This window comes from Capra hircus, chromosome 13 (assembly GCF_001704415.2).
Source record: "Capra hircus breed San Clemente chromosome 13, ASM170441v1, whole genome shotgun sequence".
NCBI lineage: Eukaryota > Metazoa > Chordata > Mammalia > Artiodactyla > Bovidae > Capra > Capra hircus.
The window spans coordinates 46,712,996-46,736,625 of record NC_030820.1 but is presented as its reverse complement, the minus strand read 5'-3'; the positions used below and the strand labels follow the sequence as shown (position 1 = coordinate 46,736,625).

Genomic DNA, 23,630 nt, shown 5'->3' with positions numbered 1-23,630 from the left:
TTCTAAGTAATTGCAGTCTCTGTATCAACTGGATGTGGTTTTCTTTTCTTTCTTTTTCTTCTTTTTTAAATAGGTTAGGAGGAACATGCCCCTCTGAAGGAAAAAAAAGAAAGGTATGGTATGTTTATTAAAGGTCAGGAAAAAGGCTCCCATTTAATGAAAGTCAAGGGAAGGCTGTTTCACTTGTTGTGTCCTTGGTGTGAGTCTGGAGAAAAATTAGTGTCCCAGCCCCAGGTATTGCAGAGCAGTGTAGTTAAACCCTGGTGTAGCTTCCCTGGTAGCTCAGATGATAAAGGATCTGCTGGGAGTGCGGGAGACCTGGGTTGAAAAGATCATCTGGAGGAGGGCATGACAACCCACTCCAATATTCTTGCCTGGAGAATCCCCATGGACAGAGTAGCCTGGCAGGCTATACAGTCCATGGTGTCACAAAGAGTCGGACACAACTGAGGGACTAAGCACATTCCACTATTCAGCCATCAGGTAGTCCATCAAGGTAGGTGAAATTGCAGAGCTCCCCTTTTCTCATCTTGGGAGAGTCTGTGAGGAGGAGACAGAACTCTTAATAAACTGGAATAGGGGGCAGCAGGGGTGAGTGAGGAGAAAATAATTATTGTAGAAGAGATTTGCAAATGGAATTTCTTCCAGATTATAGGAAGAGAGCAGGTAGTTGAGAGAAGTAAGTGGGCCAAAGTCCAGCAAAACAGAGCAGATATAATGGGTAGGCAGGAAATTAGGGAAAGGTGGAGCTTGACCCCTTTCTGCAGGTGCAAGAAAGAAATTTTGTTTTCGCAGTTGGGGCAGAAGAAAGGTGAGAGCATTCCAAAAAGGGATGGATTAGTCTGAAGAGTAATTCAAGGAGAGAGCTGGTAAGTCAGTTTGAGCTTGAAGCATCAGGATGCTGTTCCCAGCACGTGAACAGTGCCTTCTCTTCTGCAGTGGGGGCAGCAGTGGCAACAGTAGCTGGAGGTGACAAATGAGTCATCAGCTGTCCTGGAAAGGGAGGATGAAGCAGGAGCTGAGGGGGCACAGAGTTAGCAGGGCAGGGCCATCCCCTGGAGATTACTTGAGCACTCAGGGTTGCTGTTGTAATGGAAAGGTGGGGTGGGGGAACATCAAATAACAGAGGTTACTTGGAGGTGTAGAAGTGTCTTTTTATTCCCTGATGGTAACTGGGACTTTGCTCAGCTTCCACGAAAATGACCATCAGACCTAACATCTCAGGCCTTTACTGGCAGTTCATCTTTCGAGCCTTGCTCTGTCAGTCAGTCCATGGGGGAACAGGAGCAGTGTCCGTGCTCTCAGTGATCTGTGTGTCTGCCACTTCCCCTTGGCTTTTGTCCAAGGGTATGTCAACCTCTCTGTGCCTCAGTTTTCCAGACTGAGGGGATAATAACAACCCCTCCTAGAACTTGAATAAAGTTAAGCGAAATTATGCAGTTTTGCACATTTTGTCATTAAAATTGCATGTAAAATTAACTTTTCAGTGCCCCTGTACATTAAAAATAATATTAATACATTAAAAATAGTGTTTCAATAAAAAATATAATTTGTACAAAAAGTGACGTGTTAAATCACACAGAAGTAAATGCAATAAAATGCATCTTGATTCTGCTTGAGTTTTCTCAAATATCTATTTATAGTTTAATCCTGGCCCACAGGCTATACTTTCTCCTCTGTTACCTCGCCCTCACCTTCTCTCTTATCCCAGCCATATGTTTTCCTCGCACAAACCTGGAGAGCAGGGAATAGGTTTTGTTTTGATTGTATGGCTAACTGGTGCTTGGAAAAATGCTCAGGTTTTCTCCATATATTTGAATCCCTTTTATGTGATGAACACCGTGTCCCTGTCCAGTCCCTGCCTGGTTGGGGAGCTGGACCAAGAAACTGTACTATGGAAACAGGAATGTGGAGGGACAACTAACCCAGAAATACTTCCTATAGGAGGAGGCTTTTTGAGCTAAGACCTGGGAACTCTGCATGTCAGCATGGTTCGAGTGGGTAGTATTTGGGTCAGGAGAGGCACAGTGAGGATGATGGATCTTAAGGTCTTACAATTTTAAATAAAGTTTGGGGAAAAGATTTCGATTGGATGATACTAGCCACAGCATCTGACACCTACATTAAGTCAAAAACAGAGATCAATGATGACTTTGTGTTTTAGAGCCATCAGACTAACAGAACATCAGTTGCTTTGTCCTCTTACTGAAAACTTGACTCCAGTTTTCCCCTAATGGAGCAACTGATGAGTCATTGTCTTCTCCAGATGGCATGACCAGCAATTCTCATGACTCAGGCTGTGTGTAGACTGACATCAGCGAAACAGCCTGTCTTGGGCTGGATCTAAGCTTTTTTAGGGTTTAGAGTTTAGTCTGGGACTAGAGGTTATTCTGTACCAAAGGCTTCCCAGGCCATGTCTCTGGAAGGAACCAAAGGGGTCTTCTGCATTCAGAGAATACTTTTTAACATCTATCATTTTATCATTTCATCTTATGCTCCAAAAATATTTGCTTTGAATTAGGAATGGTCTTCCTCACTCACCTCACACCATAGATGTGCCAGGGATATTTGCCATGTCTATTCAATGGCTTTGTGTCCCCTCTGTTGAGGACCCTGACTCCATTTTTAGGTGATTCCTAAGTAGTCAAGCCCCTGGAGAAGGACATGGCAACCCACTCCAGTATTCTTGCCTGGAGAATTGCATGGACAGAGGAGTCTGGCGGGCTGCAGTCCACGGAGTCACAGAGTCAGACTTGACTGGGTGACCATCACTCGCTAAGTAGTCGAGCAACACTCATCCCAGGGCCTTTCCCTTCCAAGTTCCCTGTAGGCTTGCACCATAGGCTCCTCATAGGTCCTGGGGCTCCTGAGGTTCTTAGCGGGTGGTTTCTGAGATGAAACCTGGCAGCCAACCCTGATTCCCCTTCAGAAAACAGGTTCTATTTGACTTTTTAAAAATTTCCTTCTTGAGAACAAATTGACAAACCAAGACAGTGCCAGACGCTTACACAACTTATTGCAATGTAAACAGATACTGTCTTGAATGCAGTTACTGAGGTGTTTTGATTTAGGGCTCTGAAAGATTTTAAAGAAAGGCCACTCTGAACCATGATTCTGGACACTCTCCATTGTTAAGGCAAGGTGACGTTATATTTTGTTATCAGTGTTGTCATCTTGTATCACTTGGGCAAATTATTTTTGTGAGTATGTTAAAGTTTAGCAAATGACATGTATTAAATTGAGTGCTTGAAATACGCCTTTTGTGTCACTGGGCAGAGCTTTAGTTTACATCACTGACTTTTAGACTCTTTTTGACTGACCCACAGTTTTTACCTTTATAAGGGTTACCTTTATCTTGTGAGGTGTGCTCTGAATTTTCTTTATTCTGTTAAATTTCATTGTTCTACAAATTCTGGTTGAGATCAAGTTGATTTCTTGGCCCGTTAAGTGGATGGTGACTTGCAGTTTGAAAAATAAGAGCAAGAGTTCTTAAGAGTGTTTTGGAAATGACTGTAGAATGATTTCCACCCCCACTAGTTATAGCCTGTGAGCCTAACTGTAATCACAAGATCAAATAATAACCACTTCTTACAGGTTCATTTCATTACTGCTTAAATGGAATAATGATAGCCAGGGTCAGAATTTTAAACTGAATGTTAAACCCTAAAGCAAGATTCAATGTTAGGCAACCATTTAAGTCATTATATTTAAAGGGAGTTTGATCATGTACAAGTTGAGGATATTTTTCCCAGTAATCTTTCTTTTGGCTTGAATTACAAGTATTTAGGTCACATGTTAGCATTTAACAGAATTTAATGGAGAGCCACAGTTCAACTATAATCCCCTAATGATGGGATTTAAACAGAGAGCCAGAGATTGACTTTTAAAATGTGCTTTATCATTGAACTTGGCTGGCTCTGAGAGTTCTTGTTTATCTTTGGAAGGACCAGACTACCACTTGGCAAGTTCAGGTTTTGAATTTACTTATTCCAGAGTTTTCCTTCTTGGTCATTTACTCACACCTGTCTAGATATGTTTCTGCTCGTAGAGAGCATAGCTTGATCCCATCCCAGGTTGCCCAGTCCAAAGGTGTTGATCTGACCACTAGCATCAGAACATTTATGCACTTGTTAAAAATGTCAGCCCCAGGTTTCAATGCAGGTCTATGGAATCAGAATTTAGGGGAAGGGACATTTTTTAATGTTGGTGGGATGAGAGTTAATTAAGTTTCTTTTCTTCTAAAATCAATTTTATTGAGCCATAGTTTACAAACAATAAATGGAAGAAGCGGAAGTGTTAGTCACTCAGTTCTGTCCGACTCTTTGATGCCATGGACTGTAGCCCTCCAGACTCCTCTGTTCATGAGATTCTCCAGGCAGGAATAGTGGAGTGGGTAGCCATTCCCTTCTCTTGGGTATCTTCCCAACCCAAGGATCGAACCTGGGTCTCCTGCATTGCAGATGGATTCTTTACCATCTGAACCACCAGGAAGCCAATGAATGGAGCCACCAGAATCATAACTAAGATCTGGAACATTTCTGTCACTCCATAGGTTCCTTCCTCTGCCTTTGGAGTCCGTTCTTCCCACCTTTGCTCTGTAGGCCACCATTCTCTGCTTTCAGCCACCAAAGATTAATTTTGTCTATAGGGAATCAGGCAACATATCTTGTGTCTGGCTTCTTCTACTCAAAGTAGTATCTGCCATTTCTCCTTCTTGTTAGGTACATCAACAGTAGCTTCCTTCTAATTGCTGAGTATCCCTTTGTTTGGACCCACCATGATTTGCTTATCTATTTGCCTGTTGATAGACTTTTCTGTGTCTTTAATTTGGGAATGTTATAATAAAAACCCAGGTTTCCCACCTTACAGGCAGATTCTTTACCACCTGAGCTACAGAGGAAGCCCAAGAATACTGGAGTGGGTAGCCTATCCCTTCTCCAGGGGATCCTCCTGACCCAGGAATTGAACCAGGGTCTCCTGCATTGCAGGCAGATTCCTTACCAGCTGAGCTACCAGGGAAGCTCTGATAATAATAATAGCTTTGAATGTTTTTCTGTCAGCATTTGTATAGAAGAAATCTGTATACAGAATAAGATTCCCAGTTGAGTTTTAGGGATATGAACCACTAATTCTTACTCTCTATTCTTTTCTTTCTTATTCTGTGTCATTTTGGAGAACTGTAGGTTTTGTATCTAGATGAAACAGTGGATTTGCTGTGCAGTTATGGTTTCAGTGTAGCATTTATTCAATGCCACCTTTTTGGGGTAAATGTGTACTTCATCACCATTTGTTGTGTGTTGTTTTAAGAACTCCCTACCCATCTAACAGGGGGCTTCCCAGGTGACACTAGTGGTAAAGAACCCGCCTGCCGGTTCAGGAGATGTGGGAGACTCGGGTTCAATCCTGGGTTGGGACGATCCCCTGGAGGAGGGCATGGCAACCCACTCTAGTTTTCTTGCCTGGAGAATCCTGTGGACAAGGGAGCCTGGTGGGCTACAGTCCATAGGATCACAAAGAGTCGGACACGACTGAAGAGACTTAGCACACACACACACCACCCAACAACCTGAAGGCCAGACTTATTCAGACGTTCTCAAAGGCTATACATGGACTTCCCTGCTATAGGGATCCCTCTCAGACCTATGTTGTGCTGTGGCAGGAGATTCAAGTCTAAGAAATTACTATTTGAGGTGGGGTTTTCTGTGTGGTTTAAGTGCTTGGTGCTATTGTGTGGAGAGGCCATCCAAGAATTGCAGGCTGCCCGACCTGGAAAACTGAATGAATTATAACCAATTGGTGCTGCTGAAATTTGAAGGAACCTCTGTGGCAAGGCTGAAAAGGTATTATTGAAAGAGTTGGCATTTGTATGTGTAGCAGGATGCAGGAGTCTAGAGCCTGGACCTGCGGCAGTTGTAGTGTGTTACTAAGAGTTCTGAAGAGACCTGGGCCAGAGGGAAGGCTGGTCTTGGACTGACAGTTGCTTTTCAATCAGATCTGCTAAAGCTTTTTGAATATAAAGATGCAATGTTTACAGGGGAAAAATGGTAAGTCATACTTGAAAGAGTTGACACTGACAGGGGAGAAATGGTCAGATAAAAAAATTCAGTGCATAAGAAATGATCACTGACTGAATAGCTGATGAATAGCTCATGAAATAAACAAAGATTAAAAATTGTTATTCTGCTTGGAAACCTATGCATTATGATAGGTAAAATAGATAGCCAATGGGAATTTGCTGTGACTCGGGGAACTCAAACCAGGGTTCTGTAACAACCTAGAGGGGTGGGATGGGGAGGGAGGGGACACAGATATATCTATGGCTGATTTATGTTGATGTTTGGCAGAAACCAACACAATGTTGTAGAGCAATTATCCTTCAATTAAAAATAAATACATTTAATTATAAGAAATTGTTGTTCTGCATTTGTGCATAATTATTGGTGACCTGCCAACGCTGAAGATGCAAGAGATGCAGGTTTGATTCCTGGGCTGGGAAGATCCCCTGGAGTAGGAAATGGCAACCTGCTCCAGTATTCTTCCCTGGAAAATTCCGAGGACAGAAGAGCCTGGGGGGCTATAGTCCACGAGGTCACAAAGAGCATGCACACACACACACAAACACACACACACCCTGATGGCTAGAGACCCACACCCACACCCACCCTCACGGCTACAGAGCTGGTGGCTCAGTCTTTAGGGAACTGAAAGATTTGTTGAAGATCTGATAATTTTACTTTTTATTTACAGCAGAATCTCCCAAATTGCTATTTTCCCACCATGTCAGCCTTATGTTTATTGAGGTTGATTTATTATTTTTTTAAGTCTGTAGTGATTTCTTACTTGCTCTAAGATAGTGATTTTTAACTCTGGCTGCAGGAGAGTTAAACAAAATCCAGATGCTCAGGCTGGGCAGTCCTATTCGCTAGACTCTAGGTATTTTTAAAGTTCTTAAGTGGTTTCGACATAGAGTCATGGTATACCTCTTTTATGGGGAGTTTCCTCCTTCACTTGCTAAGTATAATTTACAAATCCTTGGCTTTTCTCCATGCTCTTCTGACAACAAAAACTACTTTACAACTTTAAACATGAGAACTGTATTCTATACCACTTTGCTTTGTGTCCCCTTGGTAAGGAGAAGTGATCACTACTCTGGATTTGATTCTTAATAGCAGGGAAGACAGAGAAGGCAATGGCACCCCACTCCAGTATTCTCGCCTGGAAAATCCATGGATGGAGGAGCCTGGTAGGCTGCAGTTCATGGGCTCACTAAGAGTTGGACATGACTCAGCAACTTCACTTTCACTTTTCACTTTCATGCATTGGAGAAGGAAATGGCAACCCACTCCAGTGTTCTTGCCCGGAGAATCCCAGGGACGGGGGAGCCTGGTGGGCTGCCGTCTATGGGGTCACACAGTCGGACACGACTGAAGCGACTTAGCAGCAGCAGCAGCAGCAGCAGTAGGGAAGAACTGGGTACTGATGTGGCTCCTGGGGGAGAAAGTGAGCATAGCTTGCATCAAGTACATAACTTGAGGAAATACAGAGGAATAAGAGGAAGAAAATAAGTCCTTTGCTGTCCCACCAGTCAACAATGCAGCTAACATTTTGGTGTGTTTGCGCATGTGGCACACTTACACATACACAGTGAGTTATTGCTGTACATACTGCTTTTTTCATCTTTTAAATTGCTTTTAATCCTTTTCATTCATTGCATCATTTTAGAAAATTGGCATTGTTATACATTACTGAGATCTACCCTCTTAATGAACTTTTAGGTGAATGATATGTTACTGTTAACTACAACAGATCTCTATAACTTACTCATGTTGCGTAATAAACTTTATATCTACTGAAAAGCAACGTCTTACTTTCCCCTCTGCACCAGTTGCTGGCAACCACCATTCTACTCTCTGCTTCTATGATGGACTGTTTCAGATACCTCATACAAGTGGAATTGTGTGGTATTTGTCCTTTTTTGACTAGCTTATTTCTATTAATATAATACTGTTTTTATTTTAATACCAGTTTTTGTATGTAACTTAGGGCACACATTTCCCCACGTCAGTCAGTATTTCTGTACTATCTTTTTAATGGCTACAGTGGCATTCCTTTGTAGGATCATACCATAGTTTTGGTCTTCCTTGGTGGCACAGTGTGAAAGAATCTGCCTGCCAGTGGAGGAGACACAACCGATCCCTGGGTCGGTAGGGAAAAGTGAAAGCGAAGTCGCTCAGTTGTGTCTGACTCTTAGCGACCCCATGGACTGGAGCCAACCAGGCTCCTCTGTCCATGGGATTTTCCAGGCAAGAGTACTGGAGAAGGCAGTGGCACCCCACTCCAGTACTCTTGCTTGGAAAATCCCATGGACAGAGGAGCTTGGAAGGCTATAGTCTGCAAAAGGGTCAGGCATGACTTGGCAACTAAATTGCAACAACAATCTCTTGTATCACAGATGAATTTGATATTGGCTGTTAATTTCCTTTTCCAAGATTAAATAAAAGTATTAAGCAAGAATGATTGTTACATTATATGAAAGTGAAAGACACTCAGTTGTGTGACACTTGGTGACCCCATGGACTGTAGCACACCAGGCTCCTCTGTCCATGGAATTCTCCAGGCAAGAATACTGGAGTGGGAGGCATTCCCTTCTCCAGGGGATCTTCCTGACCCAGGCATCGAACTGAGGTCTTCTGTTATATGATTTACCTTTATTATTAATTTTTAAGCACCATTCTACATATTTTGGGGTATGTTTGATATAGGTGCTAAGTTCAGCACTGGGGATAGTGCCTCTTGTTCTGTACTTCTCTGGCTGAGCAGGTAGATATTATCTTGCTGTGTCATAACCATCTTTATGGTTCCCAGATGCTATGGTGAAAGACAATGCTCAGAGGCCAGACTGATGGATGGGTGAGATGAAAGTGTTTGGAGGAACAGCATGTGCAAGGGCCGGAGGCTAAGATCTGACGCCACCAGGGAACTAACTGAAAGATGGAAACCACAGCGTAGCAGGGTCAAGTTACATAGTAGGCTTCACAGTAGACCTGAAACCTCATTAAGGAATTTGGATGTCATTCTTGGGCTAATCAGGACACCATCAAACGGTATGGTAGTTTCTGTAGCATGGCCGTTCCTGCTGCGGTAGAGCCATCAAGATGAAACACAGGAGGCTTTTGTGCTGTTGAGATGATGGTTTATGCAGTGGAAGTGCACATATTTGGGAGTTCTTGGTCTGAGGAGGGCAGGCTTAAGCTCTGGAGAAGGAGCTCTGCCAGCTTGAAACTTATGTCTTGTTTGTATAAACATTGTTAGGACAGGAACACTGATTTAAAAGTTTGAGTTCTGCTGTTGCACTGCTTATAACTGGGTATCCTTTGGCAAGTTATTAGTAATTTCTCTGAAGCTCAGTTTCCACTTTTATAGAGTTAGTGTGCCTATCAAGTAGTAATTTTTGTTTATATAATGAGAGGTAAGAGATGTCTCTGGCACACATGGACACATAGCTGGAAAACTACTGTCATTATTATCATTTTCATTATTGATGAATCAGACCTTTTATCCCTCAGCCCCGTCTTTCCCCTTGTCTTGGGCTCAGGGGCAAGATAGCACTTGTTATTCAGTCACTCAGTCGTATCCGGCTCTTTGTGACCCCATGGACTGAAGCACACCAGGCTTCCCCGTCCTTACCTGTCTCCTGGAGTTTGCTTAAATTCATGTCCATTGAATGAGTGATGCAGGATGCAGATAGCACGGGCGTTGCTTGTTCTCTGTGTTTTGCACAGAGTAGGAAGAAGAGTCAGTTAGGCACTGTGGGAGGACACTTTCCATTTCAGGTTTTTTGGCAGATTTTGCCTTCTGTTTTACCACAAATTCTAACATAGCCCCTAAACTTCACTGTTTAAAATCTTTTGCTGCATTTCCTTTGGGCCTTGACATTTTCCCGCTTGAAAGTTCAACTCTACACATAAAAGACTCTCATCTCAGGTTAGTGCGTGGTTTCTGGCCTTGAGGCTGTCTTCATAAGTCTTGAGTACTTGGCTGTCGAGTGCTTTGTCATTTTGGGACTTTCAAAAATTTATTTTTATTTTCAGTGGTCACCGTCTTCTTTTCTTCCTCTTCTTCTTCCCTCCATTTGTCCATCTTCCTGGACTTTGTAGCCCTCTGCCCCAAAACCTTTCTCAAACTTCCTGCCCTATGCTTTCTTTGGCCCCAGAACCTTTTAGGTTCACTTGGGTCTACGTCTTTAGGACTTTCCAAAGGCTGATGTTCTGTGAGAGACAGGCAAAAGGGAGTGGATGGGTCCCCTCAGTATAGCTTGTGTTGTTGTTCAGTCACCCAGTCGGGTCCCACTCTTTGCAACCCCATGGAGTGCAGCACGCCAGGCTTCCTTGTCCTTCACTATCTCACTGTCTCAAACTCGTGTCCACTGAGTTGATGATCCACACAACCCATCTCATCCTGTGTCGCCAACTTCTCCCCTGCCCTCAGTCTTTCCCAGCTTCAAGGTCTTTTTCAGTAAGTCAACTCTTAGCATCAGATGGCCAAAGGATTAGAGCTTCAGCTTCAGTCCTTCCAATGAATATTCAAGGTTGTTTGCCTTTAGCATTGACTAGTTTGATCCCTGCTGTCCAAAGGACTCTCAAGAGTCTTCTCCAACACCACAGTTTGAAAGCGTCAGTTCTTTGGTGCTCAGCCTTCTTATTGGTCCAGTTGTCACAACCATACATGACTACTGGAGAAACCATAGCTCTGACTAGATGAATCTTTGTTAGCAAAGTGATGTCTCTACTTTTTAATCCACTGCCTAGGTTTGTCATAGCTTCTCTTCCATGGAGCAAGTGTCTTTTAATTTCATGGCTCCAGACACCGTCCACAGTGATTTTGGAATCCAAGAAAATAAAGTCTGTCACTGTTTGCATTTTTCCCCTCTCTATTTGCTGTGAAGTGATGGGGCCAGATGCCATGATCTTAATTTTTTGTAAGTTGAGTTTTAAGTCAGTTTTTCACTCTCCTCTTTGACCTTCATCAAGAGGCTCTTTAGTTCCTCTTCACTTTCTGCTGTTAGGGTGGTGTCATCTGGATATCTGAGGTTATTGATATTTCTCCCTGCAATCATGATTCCAGCTTGTGCTTCATCCAGCCCAGCATTTCATATGATATACTCTGAATATGTTAAATAAGCAGGGTGACAATATACAGCCTTGATGTACTCCTTTCCCAATTTTGAACCAACCTACTGTTCTGTGTCCAGTTCTAACTGTTGTTTCTTGACCTGTGTACAGGTTTCTGAGGAGGCAGGTAAGGCCGTCTGGTATCCCCATCTCTTTGAAGAGTTTCTTGTGATCCACACAGTCAAAGGCTTTAGTGTAGTCAGTGAAGCAGAAACGGATGTTTTTCTGGGATTCCCTTGTTTCTCCTGTGATCAAGTTGATGTTGGTGGTTTTGTCTCTGGTTCCTCTACCTGTTGTAAATCTAGCGTGTACATCTACACTTAGGGCTTCCCTGGTGGCTCAGTTGGTAAATGGTCTGTTGCACTGCAGGTGGCCTGGCTTTGATCCCAGGGTTGGGAAGATCCCCTGGAGAAGGAAATGGCAACCCACTCCAGAATTCTTGCCTGGAGAATTCCATGGACAGAGGACGCTGGTGGGCTACAGTCCATGGGGTCACAAAGAGTCTGGCATGACTGAGCTACTAACTTTACTTTTGTACATCTGGAAGTTTTTGATTCACATACTGTTGAAGCCTAGCTTGAAGATTTTGAGCATTACCTTGCCTTGCATGTGAGGTAAGTACAATCATGCAGTAGTTATAACATTCTTTGGCCTTGTGCTTCTTTGGGATTGGAATGAAAACTGACCTTTTCGAGCCCTGTGGTCACTGCTGAGTTTTACAAATTTGCTTTTATACTGAGTACAGCACTTCAACAGCATCATCTTTAAATGATTTTAAATAGCTCAGCTGGAAATGCATAACCTCTGCTAGCTTTGTTTATAGTAATGCTTACTAAGGCCCACTTGACTGCACACTCCAGGAAGCTTATAAGGGTCAGTTAAACATTGGGTAGAGAAATGGAGTACAGAGTACTTGATGAAAAGTAGTCTCGTCCAGATGGAATTTTATCCCTCTCTGTTTCTGGTGATGAGGGCCAATGGGGAGGGTTGGCTCCTGCAATGGACGTATACGTCTGAAACAAACATGAAGATAAAATTAACTTAGTAAAATAAATGTATTCTACATTAAAGTCCTGTCATTTTAGCTAAAGTTAACGTGGGTTTAGTTCAGTTCAGTTGTTCAGTCATGTTCAACTCTGTGATCCCATGGATTGCAGCACGCCAGGCTTCCCTGTCCGTCACCAACTCATGGAGCTTGCTCAAACTCATCCCTCGAGTCGGTGATGCCATCTAACCATCTCATCCTCTGTCATCTCCTTCTCCTCTTGCCTTCAGTCTTCCCCAGCAAGTAGAATAAATGTATTCTGCGTTAAAGTTCTTTCATTTCCCCTAACTTTGGTAAGTATAGATTTGAAAGCTCTGCTGGCATACCGATGGCAGTGGGGCTGGATATAGAGCAAAGAGGTTATGGTCCCTCTGGAAGTGACTGGCAGGTAGTCTTATAAAGACCCAACAGTTTCCACCATCCACTTTGCTTGTCCTATCTTCTGGAAAACATAAGGTCTTGGCCATGGTAAAAATCTGTCAGGGTCTCTTCTGGCAGATTTTATTAATATATTTAGGTATGCTTGTTGTCACACTTTTTGTTCAGATCTTGGAAAGCTGATGGATGGCAGTGGCCAAATCACAATGTAGAAGACTGATGGATTTGGTTACATAAAAATAAAAACAATTCTAAAAGATCGTTCACAGAATTCGTGAGCAAGCAAAACACTGGACTAAGATATTTGCATCGAATATAACAAGAAAGTATTACCTATCCTATGCATTCTACAGAATGTTTAGCAGCGCACCTGGCCTCCACTTATTAGATACTAGCAGCTATCTCCCAGTTTTGATGACCAAAAATATCTTCAGACATTGCCAGATATCCCCTGGAAGGAAAAAAAAAATCACTCCTCACTGAGAGCCACTGCGTTAAAGAATGATGGATGAGATGCGAACAAGAATGCAGAATGTGGATGAACATTTAAACCGAAAGAGCCACCTCAAAAATTTTTGTGTTTGTGTACCTAGCTCTATCCTACTGAGGCAACTTGACATTCTGGCAGCTATTTCTATTATTTTTCCTTTTTGCCTTTTAACTGTTGAATTCTCCAATTTTGTGTTTTCTTATTGTTTATATTTCTGTTTTTCTCCAGCCTATCTAAAGTATTTATTGATTGAGGTGTCTTAAGAAAATTCCCTGAACAGAAGGTTTTCTACTTGTCTTTCCAAACTTCTTGTAGGCCTGCCTTCTCATTTGCAGGACAACTTGTCTGGCTTATTCATTCTCTGTGGGAAATTAATTGATGCTAAGATCTGACATTGTTCTAACCTGAGTGCCAGTGGATGTCTCCTGTCCCTTTTCCCCTCTACCTGCATGCGGTATTTTTTTTATCTATCTTAGGGAATTCCCTGGTGGTCCTGTAGCTTAGACTCCACACTTTCACTGCTGAAGGTGCAGGTTCAGTCGCTGGTTTGGGAGCTAAGATCCATACAATCCTAGTAAGTGGGCTGTGGCTGAGCTGTCTAATATGATCACCGCTAGCCAAACTTAAATTTGATACAAATAAAGGTTCAGTTTCTGTATCTGCACTAGTTACATTTTCAAAATAATTTATTTATTTATTTATTTATTTATTTATGGTTGCGCTATATCTTTGTTGCTGTGGGCTTTTCTCTAGTTACTGCAAGTGGGGGCTTCTCGTCATACGCCTTGTCTAGTTGTGGAGCACAGGCTCTAGGGTGCACAGGCTGCAGCAGTTGTAGCTCCCAGGCTCTAGCACAGGCTCAGTAATTGTGGCACACAGTCTTAGTTGCCTCTAGTTGCCTCGCGGCATGTGGAATCTTCCCCGACCAGGGATCGCACCCGTGTCTCCTGCATTAACAGCTGCATTCTTTACCACTGAGCCCCCAGGGAAGACTTGGGCTTGTCACATTTTAAGTGCTTAGTATCCTGTGACTAGTGACGAATGTATTGGACAAGACAGATGTCGGATATTAACATCGTTGTAGAAAGGTTCTGTTGGATAGTGCTGGACTAAAAGATAGACACTGTAATGCATGTCAAAGAAATGCCTCTTCTATTTTTTTCCTCCCTAGTATTATGATATTTTTGATGGTCAATTTTGGTGGTCCCCCTCTCCAGAGGGTGGTTCAGAATGTGAATGACTATAAATGAAGGTGGATGAGGACTTGAAAAGTGATAAAGTAATGAGTTTTTTTAATGTTTGGATATAATTGTACTCTGACTTTCCTGTGCAGGAAACACAAGGTCTGTGTGTCTTGTGTGTTGTTTGTATGCTTGACATGATTTGGCTGCTTTCTTTTTTTCTAGGTGCTAAGAAATGGCACTTGTGGGGCTCATCTCTGCCTGAGAATCGGCACTGGAAGAGCTGACTCTGAACTTCCAACCACTGCAGTCCCCAAGCTACTCTTTTTCTCTTAATGATGGGTATTGGTAAGAACACTACATCCAAATCCATGGAGGCTGGAAGTTCAGCTGAAGGCAAATATGAAGATGAAGCGAAGCACCCGTCTTTCTTTACTCTTCCGGTAACAGCATTCCCTGTCTTCCTTTCTTCTTAAGTCACTCTAAAGTAGTTTCTGCATTGAATAGGATTAACATTAATACTTCTGTTCTCAGTGAAGTTAAGGCGATTGAAGAGCAAATGCTTTTCACACAAGATAGTCTTTGGGAACCCTGTTGTCTGACAATGGTTGGCTTGCTTTCTGCCTAGAGTCAGGGCTTTCCTGGTGGCTCAGAGGGTAAAGCGTTTGCCTGTAATGTGGGAGACCTGGGTTTGATCCCTGGGTTGAGAAGATCCCCTGGAGAAGGAAATGGCAACCCACTCCAGTATTCTTGCCTGGAGAATCCCATGGACAGAGAAGCCTGGTAGTCTAGAGTCCATGGGGTCGCAAAGAGTCGGACTCGACTGAGCGACTTCACTCAGTCACTGCCTGGAGTCACCTGATAGGATTAACTCCAAGAAGGAAGCATGCCTTTCTGTGCACACTGTAAAGCTGGCCCAGTGTTTACTGTGTACTAGAGGATGTTGAAGGCTTAATTTTATCTCCAAAAATGTGTTTTTATGAAATAATCTGTGACCCAACTTCAGACTTGTATTTCAAGGTGGGAGGATGAATGAATGCATTCATTGTTTGGAACCCAAATGTCCGTGACTTGTATTATGGTAATAGCATCCAAGATAGAGATATTTTGCCTGGATAAGTGATATCAGATAAGTCAGATAAGGTTGATGACACACATTCATTATATTCAGTGCTAATATTTTTTTTCAGATGTAGGATTATGACTTGATATGTGTAAAGATACCTATAGTGTTAGTTTAAAAAAGAAAAAGCTCTTTAGAGGGATCTTGCCTCAGGTTTTTTTCCCCTTAATATTAGAAATGGTAATGTCAAAAATACCGTTCTAGGATTCTTTAAAACAGGGTCCTGGAATTTGCCTTGTTGCAAATACCCAGTAAGAAAAATGCGAGCACAGCATCTTTAAGTACATTGGTTGACCAAATCTACAGTAATATTTTTATTTTTACTCTGTGAAATCAGGGAGATATTTCACTGATTTTGTAAGTGGTGTTACTTGTTTTCTTTCTTCAAAGTAGAAATTTCTGTTATACTGAAGGCTTATCTAGAGGAAGAGAGAAATCAGGTTTTCAGATTTCAACTGGAGCATCTTTGAAAAATGAAAAGGAAAGTTCATGCCTGGGTTTTGACTTGTCTCTCCTGCACCATTTGCTCAGCAGACCATTTACCCTGCCCTGCTCTACTTGAGAGACAAAAACTTTAGTTCACTCGGGTCTGCTTTGTCATTATGGTTTAGGGATTTAGGCTTATTTTAGCATTCAGATTGTGATAGTACACAATTAGCGGTTAAATTCACCCACATATGTTATCAGTTTTCATATTCACTGTTGTTTTTTGTGTCCCTCTTCTCTTTGTTCACTTGTCTTTTTAAACCATACCAAGGGTCTGTGAATGGTCACTGTCTTTGTGTGTTTGCACTTCTGAAAATAACTGTATTTTGCTCTGAACTCTTGAATGGATTTCTGTTAACTGTACAGTACAGCCTCCCGTTCTAGCTCCATTTTTCTTTAACTGCTTTCTTATGATTTGTAAGTCTTTCTCTAGTGCTTCCTTCTGGCTGGATTCCCCAGTGTTATTTTCCAGTTTATTAATTCTTTGTGTACAGTTGTGTGTTTATGTTGAACTTTCATTGCCATGATTGTATTTCTTATTTCTAAAGTTACTATTCAGTTTATATCTGCCTGTTTTTGGTTCTTAATTTCTTATATGTATGTGTTTTTAAATGTTTGTGAATTTTAAAATGTACCAATGACCTTAATGTACTATTTTTCTCATTGTTCTATTATACTTTCATCTGGTGTGAAATCCTCTTGTTTCTTTTGATATTTTCTTCTCTCTCCCTGCAACTCCCTGCTTCTCTCTCTATAGTTTTGCCTTTTCTTTCCTGGATCCAGTCCAGAACCTGGTCTTACAGTGGGAGGTCTTCCTGTCTTCCCCCGGTGGTGCAGACCAAGGAGTGAGGAGACCTGCTGGCCCTTGTGTACTGCCTGGTTCTGGCCCTCCCCTTATGCGGGGACCCCTGAGCCCCTGTTTTCCCATGGAAGTTGCCTGACTAAGGTCTTCTGGGCCCAGAGCTTCTTGGGTCCCAACGTCCACCCATTCATTGTTTTATGTTTCTTGTATTCTAAAAGACTTGTCAGTTTCTAGCCTTGGCTGTTTGGAGGTTTTCCAAATGCCATTGTTTTTTTAGGGGTGCGGCTGGGAAGGAGTATTCCTCAAAGCCTTAATTTCCAGATTCATTTTCACCAGGAGTACAACAAGTATATGGGAGCTGGGAATATGGATATACTATGTGGTTAGACATAAAAATAATGTGAATATAAAGTTAATTTAACACTTGAGCAGTTTCATTTAGAGATGTTATGGAATTTTTACTTTATTCTTTGGCTATAAAAGTTAAGCATTAAAAAGGGAGAAGAAAAAGAGGAGTAATAGAACTGAAATCAATGGGATTGAGCTACTGGGAGGAATGTGACATATCAAGGAGAGAAGCTGTAAAGATCAGCACATGAGCCACCAGGATGACTTAGAACAGGGATGCCAAGAAGTGTGTTAACATGGGCTCCCTCAGAGCTTATAAGAAAATAGAAGATGAAATAAAAGAAGGAAAGCAGATGAAAAGAAAAGCTTATCCAAAAATGTTCATGAAGAAATAATTCATGTATTGGAATTTGAGGTTGTAGAAAGTTTTTGTTAGAAAATATTTTGTAATAAAAATAGGAACAGTGTACCACCCTTATTTAATCACTAGTTAAATTACTTACGCTAAGAAAACTTTAAAAATAAGGTAAAAGGCTGTTTGAAAATATTTATTATTTTTATTTATTTGGCTGTGCTGGTTCTTGTTGTGCATGGGGGATCTTCAATTTCCGTTGCAGCATGCAAACCATTAGTTGTATCACGTGGGCTCTAGTTGCCTGACTAGGGGGATCAAGCCTGGCTCTTGTATTGAGAATGTGGAGTCTTAGCCTGTGGAGCATCCTAGTGGGATTTTGAATCTCATTTTGAATGACTTCTTGTTGATAGGGTGGAGGTAGGGGGTTAGGTTAGAGCTGGTCCCTTTTTGATACCCAGTTGGTAGGATTATTTTGGTCACTGCCTCTCTGCTCTTAGGACATGCATCCATCTCTCCTTCCTCATTCAAGGACCACAGGGTCTGCACACTAATTTCATAGAATCTGATAATCTTAGAATTGAAAGTGGCTTTAGAACTTTCGTAGTGGTTCTGTGGAAAGGTGAAATGTAGGACTTTGCCCAAAGCATCTAGCTAACGTGATGTGTTAAGTTTATCAGTTGGATCACACAGGCTCTTGTCCCCAAGGAGTTCACAGCCAGGTGAGCAAGACAAGGGCTGCACATGCATTGATCATCTGAGTTTCACTGATGTTCCTGGGGATAGTCTTCAAAATAAAGAGTTGGGAGTGGTGGTGATTTAACTGCTCTAGTTGATGCTCCAGTGGGAGCAGTGGTGAAAAATAATACTCAGTTTTGTTTCTTACAGCTACTTGTCAGTGTTAGCATCTGACTGACTTTGTGGTTCTGGTTGTGGTTTTGTTTTCTCTTCGCTATAATGTGGCCCCTCGGTGGGTTTGAGAAATGGTGTTTGGGTTAGAGGGTTAGTCCTCCTAAGAGAATCTCTAAGCCAGTTTCAAATATAGATGATTTTCTTTTCCTTCTGACTATATTCTCTCATGGAAAATGTGATGGCATTAGAAAAAGACAGGTATGGGTAGAGGCAGGAGGTGTTGAGATGGGGAGAGGACCCTTGGCTATGTTGGTCTCTGGATGCAATGGCAGCTGAAATGGACCCTAAAGTGAAAGGAGGCAGGGTCAGAACATGTCAGGATAGTGCAGGGGAAGGGAGCAATCTGAGGCAAGTCAGGGGTAGAAGAGTAAAGGTGTGGAGGATGGTGTTAGAACAGTAGGCTAGAAGCTGAGATTCCGGGTAGTTCCTGAATGATTGGCTAAAAAGTTTAGAAGTTTGTAGTCTATCAGTAAAAAGCTCTGCAAGAGTTTTGACCAGGGGAATAACCTAAAAGGTTGTGCTTTAGAACACCCTGGAGTTGGGCACAATTAGAGAAGTGTCATTTTAGTCAGTTCTGGCTGCTGTAACAATTTACCGTAGACTGGGTGACTTAAGGGTTTTCCTGGTGGCTCAGACAGTAAAGAATCCTCCTGCAATGCAGGAAGCCTGGGTTCGATCCCTGGGTTGGGAAGATCTTCTGGATAAGGAAATGGCTACCCACTCCAGTATTCTTACCTGAAGAATTCCATGGACAGAGAGGAGCCTGGCAGGCTACAGTCCATGGGGTCTTAAAAGAGTCAGGTACAACTGAGCGACTAACACTTCCACAGACATTTCTTTCTTACAGTTTTATTGGAGTCATGGAAGAACAAGATCAAGGTACCAGCAGATTTGATTCTTGATGGGGACTTTTCTTGGCTTGCAGACAGCTGCCTTCTCACAGGATCCTGACAAGCCTGAGAGAAGCAGCTCTGGTGTCTCTTCTTAAAAGAATACTAAGCCTGTTATGGGGGTTCTACCCTTAAGACCTTATCTAAATCGAGTTACCTTTCAAAGGCCCTACCTTCTAATCATGTTGGGAGTTAAGGCTTCAGCATAATGAATTTTGGGGGGATGAAGCATTCAGTCCATAACAGGTACCTGTTGCAGTTCTCATTCAGCAAGTCTTTATTGAACACATTCTGTATTAGAGGTGGCCCGTATCTGTGCATGAAACCTTCCAGTTTACTTTTTGCCTTCAAGTAGTGGGTGAGCAGGAGCAGTGAGCGGATAGTTCTAGCACAGTAGAGTGAGCGTTGCAGTAGGAATTCCTGGAGCATACAGTTGGAGCCGACTGGAAGGGCCCTGGACTCTTTTGGGGAAAGCTGGATGAGGGAAGGACAGGTTAGGACAGGGAGGGTCAGGGAGGCTTCGGAGATACCAAAGTCTCAAGTGTGGGTAAATGCAGCAGGAATGGAGATGAGGCTGATAGAAGAGATGCTGAGGAGATTTTGAGAGCTGAGAGAGAGGAGAAAGTTAAGGGGGACATTTAGATTTATATAAAGGGAACGTGGTTGCGTGATGGTACCTTTGCAGAAAAGAAGAAGTACAGGGAAAATCATAGGTTTGGAGGACAGGGGAAGATAGAAGATAATGGATTACATTTGAGAAACTGGATTTGAGATGCTGGTGAAATTCTTGGAGACGCTGGGGCTGTGGAACTTGAAGCACAGAGAAGCAGGAGTGTAATAATAATAAATAATTCTTTTAAAGACATGGGGCTAAGGTGGCTGGTGGCTGGATCCAAAGAGAGCTGGCATAGGAAGAAAGGAGAGTTGAGAATCTCACCGTTGGAGATGCCTACCTCTGGGCGTCTTAGAGCACTGAGACAAGGACATCACTGCCTGTCAGGGCCTTACTTCATCCTGGCTTTCCAAAATGTAAACATTGAAAAGTAACCAATAGGGCAGCTCTGTGTTTGTTTTTTTCTCTAGATCTGTGCCACCTCCAGATTCTCTAGCTCTTGTGCTGCTAGCACAGTAGCTACTAGCCGTATCTGGCTATTTAAATGCAAATTAATTAAAATTAGATAAAATATAAGTCCAGTCTCTCAGATGGACTAGTCAACTTTTTTTTTTTCAATTTGCTAGCTGATCTAGCCCTTCCTAGACTCTAAAATTCAGGCTCTTATTTCCTTGTTTACTTTGGAGTTAGAAGTTGGGCCTCAGGCTGGCTAACACATCTAGAGGCCAGTGTGCTGGAGTGCAGGGAGGTGGGACAGTGGGAACAAAGCTGGCTGTTACTCAGAACCAGGTTTGGTGATGGTCTCAGGAGTTGTTGGGGGTACAGGTGTAAAAGATCTCGGGGCATCTCATGTTAGATAATTGTTTCCTCAAATGCTACAAGTGCTGATTTTTTCAAAGACAATTCCTATGGAAGGAAATAAGTGAAAATTTATTTTATTTTATTCTTAAAATAAAGACTCATGACAATAATGAGAGAAAGAATAAGCCATACATAGAGGAAGAATAATGAATAAATCACATTAAGATCAAGAGACATGCAAAGCCCCAAGGTTCATAGACATTAGGTCATATGTTCAGTTCAGTCGCTCAGTTGTGTCCGACTCTTGGATACCCCATGAATCACAGCATGCCAGGCCTCCCTGTCCATCACCAACTCCCGGAGTTCACTCAAACTCATGTCCATTGAGTCAGTGATGCCATCCAGCCATCTCATCCTCAGTCGTCCCCTTCTCCTCCTGGCCCCAATCCCTCCCAGCATCAGGGTCTTTTCCAATGAGTCAACTCTTCGCATCAGGTGGCCAAAGTATTAGAGTTTCAGCTTTAGGATCAGTCCTTCCAATGAACACCCAGGACTGGTCTCCTTTAGGGTGGACTGGTTAAATCTCCTTGCAGTCCAAGGGACGCTCAAGAGTCTTCTCCAACACCGCAGTTAAAAAGCATCAACTCTTCAGCACTCAGCTTTCTTCACAATCCAGCTCTCACATCCATACCTGACCACTGGAAAAACCATAGCCTTCACTAGATGGACCTTCGTTGGCAAAGTAATATCTCTGCTATGTTCAGAGTTGGTATTAAATAGGAGAAAGATAGTAAAAGAGTTTCTCTATATCCCAGGGGAATCTTGTTAGGCAAGTTTGTGTGCTTTTAGAGGCAGGGTGCTGCACTCAATATGCCAGTAAATTTGGAAAACTCAGTAGTGGCTACAGGACTGGAAAAGGTCAGTTTTCATTCCAATCTCAAAAGAAGGCAATGCCAAAGAATGCTCAAACTACCACAAAATTGCACTCATCTCACACGCTAGTAAAGTAATGCTCAAAGTTCTCTAAGCCAGGCTTCAGCAATACGTGAACCGTGAACTTCCAGATGTTCAAGCTGGTTTTAGAAAAGGCAGAGGAACAAGAGATCAAATTGCCAACATCCTCTGGATCATGGAAAAAGCAAGAGAGTTCCAGAAAAACATCTATTTCTGCTTTATTGACTATGCCAAAGCCTTTGACTGTGTGGATCACAAGAAACTGGAAAATTCTGAAAGAGATGGGTATACCAGACCACCTGACCTGCCTCTTGAGAAACCTGTATGCAGGTCAGGAAGCAACAGTTAGAATTGGACATGGAACAACAGACTGGTTCCAAATAGGAAAAGGAGTATGTCAAGGATGTATATTGTCACCCTGCTTCTTTTAACTTATATGCAGAGTACATCATGAGAAACGCTAGGCTGGAAGAAGCACAAGCTGGAATCAAGATTGCTGGGAGAAATATCAATAAGTCAGATATGCAGATGACACCACCCTTATGGGATAGTGAAGAAGGACTAAAAAGCCTCTTGATGAAAGTGAAAGAAGAGAGTGAAAAAGTTGGCTTAAAGCTCAACATTCAGAAAACGAAGATCATGGCATCTGGTCCCATCACTTCATGGGAAATAGATGGGGAAACAATGGAAATAGTGAGAGACTTTATTTTTGGGGGCTCCAAAATCACTGCAGATGGTGACTGCAGCCATGAAATTAAAAGACGATTGCTCCTTGGAAGGAAAGTTATGACCAACCTAGACAGCAAATTAAAAAGCAGAGACATTACTTTGCCAACAAAGATCCATCTACTGAAGGCTATGGTTTTTAGTGATCATGTATGGATGTGAGAGTTGGACTGTGAAGAAGGCTGAGCACCAAAGAATTGATGCTTTTGAACTGTGGTGTTGGAGAAGACTCTTGAGAGTCCTTGGACTGCAAGGAGATTCAACCAGTCCATCCTAAAGGAAATCAGTCCTGGGTGTTCATTGGCAGGACTGATCCTAAAGCTGAAACTCCAGTACTTTGGCCACCTGATGCGAAGAGCTGACTCTTTGAAAAAGACCCTGATGCTGGGAAAGATTGAGGGCAGGAGGAGAAGGGGACGACAGAGGATGAGATGGTTGGATAGCATCACTGACTCAATGGAAATGGGTTTGGGTGGACTCCGGGAGTTGGTGATCGATAGGGAGGCCTGGAGTGCTGCGGTTCATGGAATCACAAAGAGTTAGACATGACTGAGAGACTGAACTGAACTCAACTGAGGAAATGTGTAAGGAATGAATGCAGACCAGCATGAAATCAGAACCAGAAAACAGAAAAGAAGCCTTAAAGAACTGCCGTACCCTAAGGGCACTGGCCAGGAAGCACCGCCAGGAAGAGGCTTACTCTGCAGTTCCCCTGTGTTGGTAGCTCCTATATCTTCTGAACCTGGAAGGACATCCAAGGAAAACTAAGTAAATAGTTTGAACTTAACTGTTGGCATAGAGTGGTGATACAGTCTAATGTTTCCACTGAGCCTTAAGTTTTTGTTTTTTCTCCTTCTAACAGGCTCTATGAGAATATTTGAGTCTCCTCTCTCAGGTGCCAAGAATAGATCATTCAGTCTGGAGATATTAAGGGGATGGACTGAGGAGTAGCTTTATTAGGTTCAGTTTTATCAAAGAATAGGAAAAATATTCATCAGTGTTCATACAAATCTGTTATTTCAGATTTCCTTGGTATATTTTCTGTAGTGCCATATAATGTTAAGAACCCATGATCCCTAACTTGGTAGGTACCATGCAAACCTTGTAACAAGCTACTTACAGCCCAGTTGGCGTGTGAGATATTAGAAAAAAAAAAAGTATGTATATCTCTTTATCTGGCTGTTTTCCTGTATCCTTTATTATATCCTTTAATAAACTGGCAGACGTAAAGTGTTTCCCTGAGTTCTGTGACCTCTAGCAAATTAATCAGACCTGAGGAGAGGGGGTTGTGGGAACCTCCAATTTGTAGATAAATTGGGCAGAAGTTGTGGGAAAGACTTGGATTACTGCTTGAGATT

The 23,630-nt window shown here is 42.4% G+C and overlaps 1 protein-coding gene across 1 annotated transcript in view; it reads left to right on the top strand.

Moving 5' to 3' along the window:
* SLC23A2 (solute carrier family 23 member 2) overlaps positions 1-23,630 on the top strand; it is a 139,156-nt gene that overhangs the window by 36,371 nt on the left and 79,155 nt on the right. The window contains exon 2 of the mRNA XM_018057363.1: positions 14,491-14,708. Within this exon, the coding sequence (XP_017912852.1) occupies positions 14,601-14,708 (108 nt within the window). The 5' untranslated portion in view covers positions 14,491-14,600. The remainder of the gene's footprint in view (positions 1-14,490; positions 14,709-23,630) is intronic.